Source organism: Maniola hyperantus, chromosome 6 (assembly GCF_902806685.2).
Source record: "Maniola hyperantus chromosome 6, iAphHyp1.2, whole genome shotgun sequence".
NCBI lineage: Eukaryota > Metazoa > Arthropoda > Insecta > Lepidoptera > Nymphalidae > Maniola > Maniola hyperantus.
The window spans coordinates 15,050,782-15,068,469 of NC_048541.1; the positions used below are offsets into that span (position 1 = coordinate 15,050,782).

The window sequence follows — 17,688 nt, forward strand, 5'->3', positions numbered from 1 at the left end:
TTAAGTTTCACAAAATCCTAAATAAGGTAGGTATAGTACGCGGCAGGTCGGGGAGGGAACGCCCCGCACAATCGTACAGCCACAGCCCCCGACCTAACCCCAGTGTCATGCGTGTGAGTGGCGTCCCCCCGCCTACAATGCCCACAATCCGATTTTGGTAAATTTATAATAATAATTAATATTATGTACCTATCTTGTCTTAATTTTTCTAAAATAACGAGTCAAGCGGGATGATTCGATTCAAGACTGAATGAATCGAAATTGGGGTGGGGTGCTATCATTCAGCGTTGGACACTGAAGTTAGCAAATCGCCCCACAGATAAAACTGTCCGAATCATTTTTTTTCTAGTTTCTACTGTCCACAAGAATATTCTTTGAAATTGCCCCAATAGCTCAACAGTTAAGGCGCGGACTGAATTCCGAAGACTAGCTTATGCTCGCGACTTCGTCCGCGTGGACTACACAAATTTCAAACCCCTACTTAATCCTCTTAGGCGTTCAATTTCCAAAAATCCTTTCTCTTTAAATAAAAAAATTGTATAACAATAATTGTTACAATGATAAGGTTTTTCGTGTAAATTTCCGCACAAATCAATTTCGTGTCAATGATCAAAAGAAAAAGGCTTTTCACCAGTGTGAATCCTCGTGTGAGTAATTTAAAGTAGTTTTTAATGTAAATTTTCTTTGGCATTGGCCACAAAAATGGGTTTTTTATCAGTGTGAGATCTCATGTGCGTTTTAAGACTACTTTTATGTGCAAATTTTTTTAAACAAATTTTACAATAAAGTATTTCTTGTAATTTTTTTTCAATGTGGGTGCTCATGTGGCTAGTCAAATTAAATTTAATTGCGAATTTTCGGAGACATATGCCACAAGAATAAGGTTTGTGACCAGCGTGACTCCTCATATGGATAGTTAATTGTTGTTTTCGTATAAACTTTCTCTGACACATATCACAGGAATAAGACCTGTCACCAGTGTGGCTACTCATATGAAAAATTAAAGTCCTTTTATGCCTAAATTTACTCTGGCATTGATCACAGGAATAAGGTAGTTCGCCGGTGTGAATCCGCATATGGCGAGTCAGTGAAAATTTATGCGTAAATTTGGCCTGACACTGATCACAAGAAATCGGTTTCTGCTTAGAGTGAGTCCCGGCCATATGAGCAGTTAAATTATATTTTCGTGCAAATTTAGTTTGACATATATCACAGGAATAAGGTTTTTCCCCAGTGTGTATCCTTGTGTGATTTATTAAGTGGCTTTTCTGTACAAATTTAGCCTGACATATATCACAGGAGTGAGGTTTGTCTCCACTATGAGTCCTACTGTGAGATGTTAAGTGACTTTTGAGCGAAAATTTAGCCTGACATATATCACAGGAATAAGGTTTTTCCCCAGTGTGTGTCTTAGTGTGAGTTGCTAAGTGGCATTTCTGTACAAATTTGGCCTGACATATATCACAGGAGTAAGGTTTATCTCCAGTATGAGTCCTAGTATGAGTAGCTAAATGACTTTTGTATAAAAATTTAGCCTGACATATATGACAGGAGTGAGGTTTGCCTCCAGTGTGAGTCTTACTATGAGTAATTAAGTAACTTTTGTGTGAAAATTTTGCCTGGCATATATCACAAGAGTGAGGTTTGTCTTCACTGTGTTTCCTCCTAATGTGAGTAGTTAATTGACTTCTTTGTATGAATTTGGCCGGACATATATCACAGGAATAAGGTTTTTCCCCAGTGTGTATCCTAGAGTGAATTGTCAAGTGGTGTTTCTGTACAAATTTGGCCTGACATATATCACATGAGTAAGGTTTTTCCCCAGTGTGTATTTTAGTGTGAGTTGTTAAATGGTGTTTCTGTACAAATCTGGCCTGACATATATCACAGCAGTAAGGTTTATCTCCTGTATGAGTCCTAATGTGAGTAGTTAATTGACTTTGGTATGAAAATTTAGCCTGACATATATGACAGGAGTGAGGTTTGTCTCCACTGTGTGTCCTCCTAATGTGAGCAGTTAACTGACTTTGGTGTAAAAATGTAGTCTGACATATGTGACACACATAAGGTTTCTTGGCAGGATGTTTCTTTATATTATGTAAAAGTGAAGCACTTTCACTGGTCCTGTTTTCCTGGCAAACATTGCCAGGTGGAAGGTCCTTAATTTCAGCAGCTCGACCACTTTGGATCTGCATACATTTCTGCCGAGAAATAGATGCTGAAAGGCAAAATATTTTCTTTAAAACGCCTGTGCAACAGGAGGACCATAGAAGGTCGACCATTGCAGAAGGCAGATGTTTTGAGGGTTCTGACAACCTCCCTGACACAATTTACAATTTCTAAATTGTCTCTGTATCAGTCTGGTGGCAGGCTACAGCCATTGCTAATTACGAAAATTGGTTCACTGGTGGTTTTTTTATTTTTTTTATTTTATTCAGATACAAGTTAGCCCTTGACTGCAATCTCACCTGGTGGTAAGTAACGATGCAGTCTAAGATCGAAGCGGGCTAACCTGGATGGGCTATTGCAGTTTTTAGTAAACCCATGCCCCTTTGGTTTCTACACGGCATCGTACCGGAAACTAGCCACGGCCAAAGCCTCCCACCAGACCAGACCAGAAATAAAGAAATTATAAAATTCCTAATCCCTGCCAGGAATCGAACGCGGGACCTCCCACTAATAAGACCACAGCGCTTACCACTGCGCCAGAGAGGTCATCAAAGGAGGGAGGTGGTACACGAATACAAACATATTATATACAACTGCTAAAATCATAACCCTTCCCACAAAGCAAACTCATCGTTTTGTTTTTCTTCTCAAATATGGGGCCCTAAAAATTGCAATTAAGTGAATATTGAAATAGAGGAAATGACTATGACTTATGTAGCGCGCACTGAAGAGTCAGCATTTTGAGGCTACGTCGTGCGAGGCGTGGCGCGACTCGCCAGTTGCCCTAAGACCAACATACCCAGATTGTAGCTTTCAAATTGTAATTTAAATTGTGCAGAATTATATATTTACTAGATGATTCCCGCGACTTCGTGCGCGTGGAAATCCCGTGGGAACTCTATGATTTTCCAGGTAAAAAGTAACCTATGTCCTTTCCCAGAATGCAAGCTACATCTGTACCAAATTTCCTCAAAATCGGTTGAACAGATGGGCCGTGAAAGGCTAGCAGACAGACAGACAGACACACTTTCGCATTTATAATATTAGTATGGATTAGTGTTCACTTCCATTGATTTCTTCTGCTAAATAGCTGCTAGTACAGGTGGCAACTTGACGTCTACAGCGACAACCCCACCTGTACAACTTATATTGGAAATGAGAGCGTTACAAGATGGCTGATGGTCTACAGTTGTTACTTACAGAGTATTTGAGTAACATCTGTGGGCAATATTGCTTCAGCTTGAGAATGCTCTTGCTGAAACAGAATATATACAATATTGTAGGTAAACCGCTGTAAACATTGCCTCCCTGATGGTTTGGGGGGCGCTTTGATTTTATAAACAGAGTGCAATGTCTTTGTGTTCATATTCTACACATTTTTTATAACAGCTGTTATAGTTATATTATATCCCACAATAACAAATAACTGTTCTTATGCAACTTGTAGTCCTTAGGAAGGTCCTTGTAGGTGCAGGTTTATCGAAAGGCCAGATTAGTGAGTAGTAAGTAGCCTACTGTATTATATAAAAGGAAAAGCTGACTAACTGATCGTTCAACACACAGCTCAAACTACCGGACGGATCGGGCTGAAATTTGCATGCATTTGATAGCAATTATGATGTAGGCATCCGCTAAGAAAGGATTTTTGAAAATCTGACTCCTAACAAGTAAATTAGGGGTTTGTTTGTGTAGTCCGTGCAGACTACACACTGGTAGCACACACATAAGCTAGTATATAATATATAAGGCAACGCACTTTGACGTAGGTCCTCAGACTTCCGGCAGACACATTGTTGTCTTCAGATTCAGATGATATTTGTGCTTTTTGTAACTCAGAAACTTCTTTACTTAAAACTGTTTCTGTTTTGATTGGCATGAACATTTGGTGATCTGTATCTGCGGAGTCTAGGCGTGGACTTGTGAGGGACAGCTCTTCGTTAGGCACCATAAACTCTTCTTTAGGTACAATAAACTCTTCTTTAGGTACAATAAACTCTTCTTTAGGTACAATAAGCATGTTGCCAATTTGTTGGTCCGAATCTGCGGAGTCTATGTGTTGACTTGAGTTGGATAGCTCTTGTATAGGTACAATAAAACTCTTATTATCTTCACACTCAAATTCAACAGTAATGAAATTATATTCCTCTTCTATTATTTCCACCTTAGGTATTATGAGTTGTTTCTCCATTGTGAACTATTTTTGTTCAACTTATTAAGCTAGACCCAAGTTGAACAATGGTGTATGGAATCTCATAGTGGTCGAAATTACAATAATATATTGTACTTTGTGCACAGTATATTTACTCCATTGTGTTTGAAATTGAAAAGATTGAAATAATCATTGATCTTTTAAAAGAAATAATCACAGACCAATTACATATAAGACATAGGTACGCAATACGCATAGGTATAGGGAAATCTCGAAAAAATGCTGTAACCATTGCTGTGAATCCTACTCTTTGGCTGTAACTGACAATGACAAAGACTCGACAAAGAGTATTTCTATGATATCATTGATTTGATTCTTAGTCTGAGGCTGCAAACCACTGACCTCTGCAAACTACACCACAGATAACTAATATACAGTGGTGATGCGACAACTCGACAAGATCAATGTCATTCAAGTGCCAAGAGAGCCTTGTCGGACTGTACTAGTCGTGAGACTACAGCAATATGTTATTGGTGGTCTGTGGACTACACTGCGACAAGCACAGCGACCGTAGATAGAATAATAGGTACATTTAAGTACTGTGTAACCGCGTATGAGATAGCGATAACACGACGTAACGATGAATAACACGACAACTATTACCCTTGTTTAGTAGTCAATATTTGTATTAACCGATCAACAATATTTGTATTAAACGTATTTTATGTGGAAACAAGTAAATAACTCATGAGAAATACAATTACGACACGAATTCTCAAAGTTTGTTTCGCTACTAAAGTTGCGTGCCTTGTATGTATTCTTCAAAAAAAACAGTTACACGATAAGGGACAAAAAATAGGTTAGCTGCGTCTCTGTTTATCACATTAGTAACTTTATCTGTGCTCTCTTTTTAGTGTGAATGAGAAAGCAAACGTTCCTGTAGCTGTATCTACCTTTATTACTCTATCTACGACAGCGACAAAGTTCTTTTATTAGCGCGAGCATGGCCAAAGTCGGAAAAAAATCTTAGTCTTTGTTAAATATTAGTCATTCCATATAATATCACGGTATGTCCTGATAATGATATAGAGTTATAGACAGCATAAATGTACCTGCAGCTTATACTTATATTTAATACTAGATAAATATAGTAGGTATTTACTATATAATTGCGTGGTCTTATTTGCTAGTCGACGATATTATCCATATTCAATAATTTGGTTTCCAAAGAAAACAACAAAGATATCAATAAAGATTTTATGTTACTCATTTCCTGCATTTCATTATTAACATTTTAATTTTTAGGGTTCCGTAGTAAACAAGGAACCCTTATTGTTTCGCCATGTCCGTCTGTCCGTCCGTCCTCGGTTAATCTCAGAGACTATTAATGCTAGTAATCTGTAATTTGGCATGGGTATACCTAAATATTAATCACGTGGTGAAATAAAATTGTGATAAATACATTACAAAGGACATTTTAACGCCAATGTAAACAGCGTTGTAAATGGCATTAGACGTTAACCGTTAGAGTGGCCACTCAGTTCAATGCATTTACCGGCGCAAATTATCCCGTTGTTTAAGGCATTTTTTTTTTAAATAGATATAGCGAGCAGGCGGGCATTATTGGGCATTGACGTTAACCTTGATGTAGCCTCACCATTAAAGTTTCTTTCTAGCTGTTTCTACTGTGAGTCCTCATGTGAGCAATTAAAGTACTTAGTTGAATAAGTTTCCTTTGACATTTGGCCACATTGCCACAAGGGTTTTCAACAGTGTTGCATGTGAGATTAATTTTATATAAAACATTTGGATAACAATTGTTACAATGATAAGGTTTCACAGCGAGCATGTACTGTCCTCATATGAGTAGTTAAAGTACTTTTTTGTGTAAATTTCTTTTGACATTGATTACAAGGAAAAGGTTTTTCACCAGTGTGAATCCTTGTGTGAGCAACTAAAGTAATTTTTTGTGTAAATTTTCTTTGACATTGACCACAAGAATAAGGTTTTTCACCAGTGTGAGACCTCATATGAATTCTAAGACTACTATTACGTGTAAATTTTTTTAAACAAATTTTACAAGAAAGAGATTTTTCGCCACAGTGAGTGCTCATGTGGCTAGTCAAATTAAATTTAAATGCGAATTCTTGCAGACATATGTCGCAAGAAAAAGGTTTGTGATCAGTGTGGGACCTCATATGGATAGCTAACTGTTGTTTTCGTATAAACTTTCTCTGACACATATCACAGGAATAAGGTCTGTCACCAGTGCTAGCGTGGCTACTCATATGAAAAATTAAAGTCCTTTTATCCGTATATTTACTGTGACATTGATCACAGGAATAAGGTAAATCGCCAGTGTGTACCCGCATATGGCGAGTTAAAGCTAATTTATTCGTAAATTTGACCTGACATTGATCACAAGAAATTGGTTTCTGCTCAGAGTGACTCCCAGCCTTATGAGCAGCTAAATTATCTTTCCGTGAAAATTTTGCCAGACATATATCGCAGGAATAAGGTTTTTCCCCAGTGTGTAGCCTTGTGTGAGTTATTAAGTGGCCTTTCTGTACAAATTTAACCTGACATATTTCACAAGAGTAAGGTCTGTCGCCAGTATGAGTCCTACTGTGAGATGTTAAGTCACTTTTGAGTGAAAATTTAGCGTGACATATATCACAGGAATAAGGTTTTTCCCCAGTGTGTATCTTAGTGTGTGTTATTAAGCGGCATTTCTGTACAAATTTGGCCTGACATATATCACAGGAGTAAGGTTTATCTCCAGTATGAATCCTACTATGAGTAGCTAATTGACTTTTGTATAAAAAATTAGCCTGACATATATGACAGGAGTGAGGTTTGTCTCCAGTGTGCATCTTACTGTGAGTAATTAAGTGACTTTTGTGTGAAAATTTAGCCTGGCATATATCACACGAGTGAGGTTTGTCTCCGCTGTGTGTCCTCCTAATGTGAATAGTTAGTTGAGTTTTTTGTACAAATTTGGCCTGACATATATCACAGGAATAAGGGTTTTCCTCAGTGTGTATGCTAGTGTGAGTGGTTAAGTGGTGTTTCTGTACAAATTTGGCCTGACATATATTACAGGAGTAAGGTTTTTCTCCAGTGTGTATTCTAGTATGAGTTGTTAAATGGTGTTTCAGTACAAATTTGGCCTGACATATATCACAGCAGTAAGGTTTATCTCCTGTATGAGTCCTAATGTGAGTAGTTAATTGACTTTTGTATGAAAATTTAGCCTGACATATATCACAGGAGTGAGGTTTGGCTCCACTGTGTGTCCTCCTAATGTGAATAGTTAGTTGAGTTTGTTGTACAAATGTGGCCTGACATATATTACAGGAGTAAGGTTTTTCTCCAGTGTGTATCCTAGTATGAGTTGTTAAATGGTATTTCTGTACAAATCTGGCCTGACATATATCACAGGAGTAAGGTTTATCTCCTGTATGAGTCCTAATGTGAGTAGTTAATTGACTTTTGTATGAAAATTTAGCCTGACATATATCACAGGGGTGAGGTTTGGCTCCACTGTGTGTCCTCCTAATGTGAGCAGTTAACTGACTTTTATATGAATATTTAGCCGTACAGATATGACAGGAGTGAGGTTTGTACCCAGTGTGAGTTGTAATATGAGCAAATAACTCATTTTCGTGTAAAAATGTAGTCTGACATATGTGACACGCATAAGGTTCCTTGTCAGGGTGTTTCTCTATATTACGTAAAAGTGAAGCACTTTCACTGGTCCTTTTTTCCTCGGAAACATTTCTAGGAGGAAGGTCAATCTCAGCAGCTAGACCACGTTGGGACTGCGTGTATTTCTGCCGCGAAGTAGATGCTGAAAGGCAAAATATTTTCTTTAAAAAACCTGTGTGACTGACCGTTGAAGACTGACCATTGCAGAGGGCTGATTTTTTAAAGATTGACAACCTCCTTGGGTCAGTGGTGAGCACTGTGGTCAGCGGTATAAACGGCTGTGGTCTTATAAGCACGAGGTCCTGGGTTCGAATCCCGACAGAATTAGGATTTTATAATTTCTAAATTGTCTCTGGACCAGTCTGGTCGTAGGATACATCATCATCATCATCATCATGATCAACCCATCACCGGCTCACTACAGAGCACAGGTCTCTCAGAGTGAGAAGGGTTTTGGCCATAGTCTACTACGCTGGCCAAGTGCGGATTGGCAGACTTCACACACCTTTGAGAACATTATGGAGAACTCTCAGGCATGCAGGTTTCCTCATGATGTTTTCCTTCACCGTTAAAGCAAGTGAATAGGATACAGCCGTTGCTAATTTCCAAAATCGGTGCAGTAGTTTAGCTACGGTGGTATGTATAAATACAAACATACATACATACATAGACTGCTAAAATCATACACGTTCCTTTTGGCTTGGTAGTCAGATGAGAAAAGTTTTGTTTTCTTCTCACGTATGGGACCCTAAAGATTGCAATTAAGTAAACTCAATATTTAAATATAGGAAATGATCATGACTTGTATGAAGATGAGGTAGGTACAAGGATGGCTGATGGTCTATGGTTTTTACTTACCTGTGGCCAAACTTGTGTCATCTTGAGAAGGCTCCTGCTGAAACAAAATATCTTAACATATAAAACACAATGTATGTTATAACTTAAAGACTTTGGAACCATACAATTGATCAACTAAACCATTCTTCTTAACAAAAAAAATATTATATTAAAAAAACAAACATCCAGAACCACTACAAAGTAAAAAATACTTTGTAATGGTTTTGGCAGTCGGTTTTTTTAATATTTTTTGTATTTTAAGCTTTTCAGTTTAAGTAGTCATTGCTTGGTACCTAAAATATCAATTCACCAGCAAAAAACCAAATCATTTTCCGTTTTAGACCACTAAAAATAATGCATTAGGCATCTGCCAGGTGATTGCTTGTCTAAATACATATATAAAAGGAACAGCTGACAGACTGACTAATCTATCAACACACAGCTCATACTACTGGAAGGATTATTATTTTTAATAGACTAAGCAGCTTTTGCTGAGGCGTATATCAGAAGTGCTTCAAGTTTTCCAAATGCTTGTCTAATTAATTATTCTTGAACTAGTTAACAGAACTTGACATAACCACATCTTTAGACAATTTATTCCATATGAATCAGGCTGAAATTGGGTGTGCAGATAGCTATTACAACATAGACATCTGCTAAGACAGGATTTTGTGTAGTCCACGCTGACAAAATTGCGGGCATAAGCTAGTATATAATATTAGCTGTTATAGTGCATCCAAAACAAGTAGGCCAATCTGAACTACTTGTTTTGGACGGATCCGTAAAATCACAGATGAGTGCACAAACGTCCTTAGAGTGCCCGAGATCGAATTCCTGACCTCCCGAATAGAAGGCCAACATCAAGGTCCGCCACAAATTTTAAAGATATACAACATACTTTGATGGAGGTCCTCGGACATCCTGCAGATACATTGCTGTCTTCAGATGATATACGAGTTTTTTGTAGCTCTGCAACTTCTTTACTTAAAATTGTTTCTGGTTTGATTGGCATGAACATAATATTGGCCATTTGTTGATCTGTATCTTCGGCGTGTAGGTGTGGACTTGTGAGGGATAACTCTTCTTCCTTAGGTACAATAAACTCTTCTTTAGGTACAACAAACTCTTCTTTAGGCACAATAAACTCTTCTTTAGGAACATTAAGCATGTTGCCAATTTGTTGGTCCGAATCGGCGGAGTCTAGGTGTTGACTTGTGTTGGATAACTCTTGCTTAGGTACAATAAAACCCTTATCTTCACACTCAAATTCAACAGTAATAATATTATGTTCCTCTTCTAATATTTCCTCCTTTGGCATTATGAGTTGTTCCTCCATTGTGAAGTATTTTTGTTCAACTTACAACAACGCTAGACACAAGTTGTACAATGGAATTGGATCACAGAATTGGATAGTGGTTGAGATAATGCTGTAACTTGAGATCAAATCAGAACTTAGGTACTGACAACTTGCACAAACTAAACTAGTTTATAACAAAGAGTAAATATAATCACTAGTTTATAAAAAAGGACACGCCCGACTCTTCAAAAGTATATAAAAGTGTACTCCATTATTATGATTATGAACATGAAGTAGAGAAACCTGTGAGAGAAATAATAATCGATAATAATTCTATTTCTATTTTTCTATAGCACATAGCACAAACCACGCACAAACCACAGATCACCAAAGAGTATATAATCACTAGTCACTGTCAGATCACTATATACCTACTACTTGTAGTCACGAATGTATATCCAAAATGGGTAGAAGTAATAGTGTTCTGTGGCTATATGCAAACGGCTCAAAAAGGCTAGAATCCAGAGCTGTAAAACCAGTTTAAAAAAAAGACAAATGTCGATGTCAAACTCACGTCAAACTCAGCTGATAGAAATTTTAGGTATTTATTAATTAAACAATTTGTTCAAATTAAAATAAAACTTGTTGTTCGTCAGATTAGACGTCCTATGATTTTACATTGTTTATAATATTGCGTTAAATAAATACGTCTGTTTTTGTTGGGTGGTTTAAGTGGCAGTGTAGTGATTTGTATTGTATACTAAGTGTATTGAATAATTTTCGGTTTAAGTTGTATGCGTACATAATAATGAACTTATCGTTTGCTGGTTGTGGGTTTCTTGGTATTTACCATGTTGGTGTTGCAGTGTGTCTTAAAAAGTATGCACCACACTTGCTTATAGGAAAGATTTCTGGAGCCTCCTTTGGGGCTATTTCTGCATGTTGTTTACTCTGTGATCTTCCCATTGGTAAGTTCAAATTACCTACCTATTTTTTTTGTCTATTTCATGATACCTACTTAAAATTATTAGAAAATCGAGTCGTAAATATTTCGTAGCATAATGGAATAGGCTACTTGACTCATATCTAATTTCGTCCAATAAATGATTATTTATTATAGTATTTTGCTTAAGATAACGAAACATATCAATAAAAATTATTAAAAACGCAGGATGGATATATAAATCCAATTTAAAAAAATACAGTTTTTATTTTTATTTGAAACTCAGAAAACGCCGTCAGCCATGATGTGACGTCATTAAATATGTAAACAAACAAATGTCATCCCTATTGACTAACGTAGTATCCATATATATAAAATTTCAAGTCCTGACTAACTTATATATCAACGCACAGCCTAAACATCTAAACAACTGGTCCTAGATACATGAAATTTGGTGGGTGTGTTCTTTGTAGGTAAAGAGAAGGTATCCACTAGGAAAGGATTTTTTGAAATTCCACCCCTGAGTGGGTTAAATGGGGGTTTGAAATTTATGAAGTCCACGCGGGCGAAGTCACGAGCATAAGCTAGTTTTTATATATTTCTAAAAACTCATAGTAAACGTAAAAAATTATCGTTTTCTCTTTATAAATTGAATAAGTTATTAAGTAAGACTTACAACAAAGTGATCTTTGCAAAAATAAATTTGGGTTGCAGTCATTAGTGATATAGGATCCCTTTAAGCAAGTCTTCGCGTGTTACGTATATATTTATTTCACAACTTCTAATCCACAACTTTCCTGTGGTCTTTATCGATGCGTTTTTACATTCTCGGATGATACAATAACGATAATTACTATATTTTTCATGTAAACTAGTATAGAAGTCATGTTTATTAAACTTTGGGAGGTTATGCTCTCTATGGCTGTTGTTTACAAATGCATGACGTCAGAGCACAGATAATCTATCGGCCAAACATGGCCGACAGTGTTTTCACCTGTCTAAGAAAAATATATTTTTAAATTAAAGTTTTACGGTTTTTAGGGCGCAAAAAAATATAGTGTTAATTTTTTTGATCTAATAGGACAAATATTTACCATTTAAGACCTACTTAAAAAAAGTGTCAACTAGCCTATTTTTAGAAATGTGTTCATTGTTTGTTGTAATTGCAGCACATATTTACTAACTGTACTTTCTACTATTGTTTTATTGCTGACTACTTATTAATAAAATTACATTATTGTCTCTTACTTTCCGTTTAAGGAAAACTCTTTATTAACACAATACAATACCTGGCCACTTCAATTTCGCTACATAGAGTGTATGTATGACTGTACTTAGGTACATTTTTACATGTGGTTTTGGAAGTGGTCAGTGAGACCAGAATATAAGTTATTAGCTTTGGCGGAACAATTTCAATTTTGAAGAAAATATTATTTAAAAAATCATATACAGATAGATTTTTAAATAATAATTTTGATACTGTGATAATGGTTAGAGTATGTTGTAAGAAATAAATGTTAAGAAACAGTCTCTAAAATAAACAAAAAGAGTTAAACTTAAGTTTTTTATTCAGAGCCTAGGTTTTACAATATATTTTATATCTTACGAATACATATTTCTTTAACAATAAAATTAAAACAGAATAGATACATAGGATGTAAACTCACTACTTAATGAAATCACATTCTTACAAATTTTTTACTAAAATTACAAGGTTTGTTGAAAATATTGTTCAAAGAATATTTTGGTACACTTTGCTTAATTAATTATTATGTACCATATTATTATGTATTTGAGTCAATATTGATAATTTTATCTCCTGCTCAGTTGATGTGAGTAGTAAATATTGTTTACAAATATTTACTTTTGATAAAAACAGAAACAAACAATTGTATCAAGAGGTCAAATAGTAACATAGTAGGTATACAATATCATCTTTTTAATAAACTTAATTAATTTGATTGTTTCACACTTTTATGTAGTCTTGCTTAATTTTTTTATATCCACTACAAAATCACTTACTTAATTGAAAATGTTTTGATAGTGCACAAAAATGACTCTTGGCGTGCCATTTTAACTTTTTGTGTCAAATTTCCTTTCCTACCGAGAAGAACCAGCAAGAAACTCGGCGGTTGCTCTTTTCAAAGATTTGATATACAATATTATGCCATGTATAAGAAAAGTATTTGCAGTCCTGCAGATTGCTGGACTATCAATCTTAGTAGAGTTATATATGCAGAAGTATCTGTGAACAGGGAACCCACTTTTGTCACTATGCCAAGAAAACTTTTATCATTTAATTGTGATTAGTGGCATAGGGTCATGACCTTCACCCACCCATGTCATGACACCCAGGGTGTTAGTAGGTATATATATTTCAATTTTATTTTTAGGGGAAATCACAAGTGATGTCCTGAGTATAGTAAGAGAAGCGAGGGCTGGGTCCCTCGGACCCTTCAGTCCATCTTTCAGTATACAGAACCTCCTCCTGGAGGGTATGCAGAAGTTCATTCCACACGACGCACACAAAATAGTCAGTGGCAAGCTGCATATATCGCTAACAAGGGTGTACGATGGCAATAATGTCATTGTATCTGAATTTGAGACTAGAGAAGATTTATTACAAGTGAGTAAATTAAACTTATAGTAACAAGCATAACATATAACTGTTACTAAGCCCCCGCTGTCCGTCTGTCTCTCAGCGCGCAGTAAAAAAAAATCAAAATGGTCACCATACAAATTAAAAAAAAATTAAAAAGTGGGTACATAGTGTTATGTCTAATGCGATGGTATGGAAACATTCGTTCCGACTCGCATTGACCGATTTTTTCTGTCAAGTGATTGTCTATTAAGATACCTAACCTGTAGGTTACTTCCCGTTTACCTAGAATCATGAAATTTAGCAAGTACGTATATAAACACAAGTAAAGAAAAAAATCCGAAAACAGTTTTGATTTATATTTATCTATATTTATCTCTTTAATGTAAAAAAAAATAGCCGAGCGAACTCTCGGTGCGCGAAGTTTATTTATTTATTGGCACGAGTTATATCTCGACTCTTAGGGTGAGATCTATAGAGCGCACTCTGACTTAGCTTAGACTTAAGACAGAGTTAAAACGAGACAGAGCTATATCTCTCACATAAATATGTCTCGTTTTAACTTAATCTTAAATCTGAGCAAAGTCCAAGTGCGCTGTATAGATCTTAGCCGTAGTTTTGGTCCTTGTAACCGGATATTCGTCGTAGGCCCTGCTCGCGTCATGTTTCGTGCCAGTGTTCTCGGGCATGCTGCCGCCGCGGTTCCACGGCATCCGCTACATGGACGGCGGCTTCAGCGACAACCTGCCGGTCCTGGACGAGAATACCATCACCGTGAGCCCGTTCTGTGGCGAGAGCGATATATGCCCGAGAGACCTCAGCTCGCAACTGTTCCACGTAAGTACGTTATAGTAGTAGACCGATAGACGACCGGTAGATGTCCACTGCTGGACATAGGTCTCTTATAGGGACTTCCATACCTTCAGCTTTGCAACCCGTTCAGCTATGGGCGGTTACTCTGGTTCTCCATCAGATATCCTCATTTCTGATTTGATCACATAGAAACGTAGTTTTGTGAATGTACTACCTACGCACTACGCAGCTACGCAGTTATTACTACGTCCACCACATAAATAGGTATTTTGAGAGTGACATAGGATAAGTAGCTTTTTATGCCGGAAAATCCAAAGTCCTACGGATATTTTTTAAATCCACGTGGATTTAACGTGGACGAAGTCGCAGCCATTAAGTAGCTAGTTTTCTAAATTGTATCATCTGTATGTATCCATACACATACCCACACTTATGCAAATAAAGAATTTTGAATTTGAATTAAATTTTTTGTCATGAGTCATTATAAAACCGGAAGTAATCGGATATTAATGTAATGTAGGTAAATGAAACAATCTGCCAAGGTCGGCCGCGGCTGAATCAAGAGATTACACGGGTTATAGGTAGGTATATTATAAGTTATAACTGCAAAATAATATAATAATAATTTTCAATATCAATATGATATTATTCAAGTTGACTCATGACGAATTTCTTTCACGTGTTCAAATATTTCTTTGTTTTGAACTGAAAACCATTGCGCATAGACAGATTTCGAGATTTACAAAACTGATACTAGGGAATGATGATACGATAAACTATATATAACTGCACAGTCTTTCAGAGTTTCTTTGTGCAGATTAAACCTCGTAAAAGTAGGCTAAGTATAGTACGCGACAGGTCGAGATGGCGATCGGGGAGTGCGATTCCCCCGCGCTATCCCGGTGCGGGACAGCACGGGTGACGTGCGGGTGTGCTCATACCCTGATTGCCATCTCAACTATAGTGCACTGTATTAGGCCACTTTTTTACTTTTTGGCGCGATATCTATTAAGGCTCTTTTACGCCGGGCAACAACATGCGACAATGCGACATTCTATAAATGGAAACATTAATTTTGTTACCAAGTATAAGCATGCACTATTCTACTCTATGCCGAGACAACAGACAGATAATCTGGCGAAGATTCTTGCTAAATTTTTAATTTGTACCATGCGGCCCTGTAGCATGCGGCATGCCACATTTTGGCTAATTCTGTTGTACACAATCTCTTAACTAAACTAAATTGATAGATCTAAATCTAGTGCTACCCTTTCCTGCAGGGAGCATTATGAAATTGATAGCAATATATTTAAACCTGTCATTTTAGTTTAGTTTGTTGAGAATATGTACGCACTACGTTGCTTTGGCGTAAATAAAGCTCTCATTCGACATTTGTCAAGTTCTTCTACTTTGTGTATGAAGAAATAATGTCATACAGGTAAACCTAGCGAATACCAGCATAGAACTGTCAAAGCAGAACATAAACCGCTTCGCAAGGATACTGTTCCCGCCCAAGCCAGAAGTTCTCAGCAACATGTGCAAGCAAGGATTCGATGACGCTCTACGGTTTCTGCACCGAAATAACATGATCACTTGTACCAGGTATGTTGATAAGAAAAAATTGATAGAACTTAAAATCTGATTTGCCTCCTCATTTATGACTCGAACCGCTAAGATTAGGAACACCCTTCCAGCATTAGTTTTCCCCTCCAATTATAATATGGGTATCTTCAAGTCCATGGATCAATCAATAAGTGGAGCAATCTGGAGCAATTATTTCGCATAACATTGCTGAAATTTTCAGGTAGGTATTGCAGTAAATTGCTTCATGTGGTCGCGATGTTATACTTAATTGACCAAATTGCCTAAAATTGCGGAATTTCAATTGCTCGTGTAATCGTAACTTTAGATTCGTCTGTCAGTTTACTTTACTTAAAATTAAATGTAGTTCATGTAGCAAAAATGCCTGTTTACTTTCAACTTCTAAATAATAGGTTTATTTTTAATGAAATTATCATAAATAGGTTTATTTAGCACCATAGCATCTTGATTAACCATCACCTACTCTCGCTAGATGCCTTGCGGTCCAGACAACGTACCATTTGCAGGACGTACTAGACGACACTACGTATGAATACGACCCGGAATGTGAAGAATGCAAGACGCATAGACAGGTATGAAGAATAATACGAATATTTATCTTTTTATTCTGTACCAAAAACAACTACTCGTATACAGGGTCTTACGAGTATCTTCGATTTTATCGAAACTATTCTATTTTAGGATGCGCTCGTCGACGACCTTCCGGATACAGTGATGACGATATTCCAGAACGCTATAGACTCTGCCAACACGGGCATCGTCAACTGGGTGATGCGACAGCGAGGCATGCGTTGTGTGTCGCTGCTGACGTTGCCGTATCGAGTGCCCGTCGACATCATGTACGCCACTATCACCAAGTAAGTCGATGTTCCTGATCGCCATAGACTGCCAACATGGGCATCGTCAACTGGCTTAGTCTAAAGTCAAAGTGCGCTCTATAGATCTCAACCTTAGTGGAAGTCTATGTTATAGAGAGAATCTACACACAAAATCTCAAGTTTCTAGTCTCAACGTCAGAATGTTAGTCAGTCATTTTGTCTTTTTTTTATATGTGTAGGTAAATTAGTTATGTAAAATACTATCATTTAAGATTATCACAAACTTCTGATGATAATAATCTTTACGACTATGACGCTCGGCCTTGATGATCATAGATGAATTAGGTAAATAGGATATTTCTTCAATATTTTTTTCAAATTCATCTACCTGCTTATCTGAAATCGTTAGAACAGATTGAATTATCAGTAACAAATTAATAATTAATTAATCTGAAGATAATATTGCGATAAACATGATAATATAATGATGCAACAATCTTTGTGAAGTGAAAATGAAATGAAAAAATGATACTTTACTATACACCAAATAAAAAGGAAAAATTCTAACTTAAAAAAATTATAACCAGTGTCACTCGGGATGATGTAAGGATTCTAACGATACCCCGTACATCCAAATCTGTTCAAGATTTTTTTCTTTTTTTGGGTAGTCTTGTAAAAAGTAATAAGAATTGTCGTTACAATATCGTATCGTAATTATGTATTCCAATTCTGCAGCACGATGTTGTCTCAGCA

The 17,688-nt window shown here is 36.6% G+C and overlaps 3 protein-coding genes across 5 annotated transcripts in view; 1 reads left to right on the forward strand and 2 right to left on the reverse strand.

Moving 5' to 3' along the window:
* Positions 1-466: 466 nt before the first annotated feature.
* On the reverse strand, positions 467-4,678 carry LOC117983244 (zinc finger protein 271-like). Its single transcript, XM_069499422.1, has 3 exons — positions 3,926-4,678; positions 3,370-3,424; positions 467-2,218 (listed from the first exon to the last, which is right to left on the reverse strand). The coding sequence occupies exons 1-3, from the start codon at positions 4,355-4,357 to the stop codon at positions 669-671; spliced, it is 2,037 nt and encodes a 678-aa protein (XP_069355523.1). The 5' UTR covers positions 4,358-4,678; the 3' UTR covers positions 467-668.
* An 883-nt stretch (positions 4,679-5,561) lies between these two features.
* Positions 5,562-10,541, reverse strand: LOC138402516 (zinc finger protein 268-like). Of its 3 annotated transcripts, none has more exons than XM_069499420.1 (3): positions 9,762-10,541; positions 8,885-8,918; positions 5,562-8,168 (listed from the first exon to the last, which is right to left on the reverse strand). In XM_069499420.1, the coding sequence occupies exons 1-3, from the start codon at positions 10,197-10,199 to the stop codon at positions 6,139-6,141; spliced, it is 2,502 nt and encodes an 833-aa protein (XP_069355521.1). In that variant the 5' UTR covers positions 10,200-10,541; the 3' UTR covers positions 5,562-6,138. The 3 variants fall into 3 exon arrangements, with proteins under 3 accessions (XP_069355521.1, XP_069355520.1, XP_069355522.1); XM_069499419.1 differs by having other exon boundaries at positions 8,885-8,921; XM_069499421.1 differs by having other exon boundaries at positions 8,885-8,935; positions 9,762-9,919.
* A 207-nt stretch (positions 10,542-10,748) lies between these two features.
* The window catches only part of LOC117982882 (uncharacterized), a 47,570-nt gene continuing 40,630 nt past the window's right edge, over positions 10,749-17,688 (forward strand). Inside the window, exons 1-6 of the mRNA XM_034969317.2 lie at positions 10,749-11,128; positions 13,497-13,729; positions 14,351-14,539; positions 15,954-16,117; positions 16,590-16,689; positions 16,799-16,974. Coding sequence (XP_034825208.2) covers positions 10,969-11,128; positions 13,497-13,729; positions 14,351-14,539; positions 15,954-16,117; positions 16,590-16,689; positions 16,799-16,974 — 1,022 coding nt within the window. The 5' untranslated portion in view covers positions 10,749-10,968. The remainder of the gene's footprint in view (positions 11,129-13,496; positions 13,730-14,350; positions 14,540-15,953; positions 16,118-16,589; positions 16,690-16,798; positions 16,975-17,688) is intronic.

Excerpts from the sequence above, each read along its gene's own strand:
- LOC117983244 (XM_069499422.1), bottom strand. The coding sequence starts at position 4,357 with ATGGAGAAACAACTCATAATACCTAAGGTGGAAATAATAGAAGAGGAA. Across the intron at positions 3,425-3,925 it reads GTCTGAGGACCTACGTCAAA|CAAGAGCATTCTCAAGCTGA; the intron begins GTGCGTTGCCTT and ends ATTCTGTTTCAG. Across the intron at positions 2,219-3,369 it reads AGATGTTACTCAAATACTCT|CATCTATTTCTCGGCAGAAA; the intron begins GTAAGTAACAAC and ends TTTGCCTTTCAG.
- LOC138402516 (XM_069499419.1), bottom strand. The coding sequence starts at position 10,199 with ATGGAGGAACAACTCATAATGCCAAAGGAGGAAATATTAGAAGAGGAA. Across the intron at positions 8,922-9,761 it reads GTCCGAGGACCTCCATCAAA|CAGGAGCCTTCTCAAGATGA; the intron begins GTATGTTGTATA and ends ATTTTGTTTCAG. Across the intron at positions 8,169-8,884 it reads TGACACAAGTTTGGCCACAG|CATCTACTTCGCGGCAGAAA; the intron begins GTAAGTAAAAAC and ends TTTGCCTTTCAG.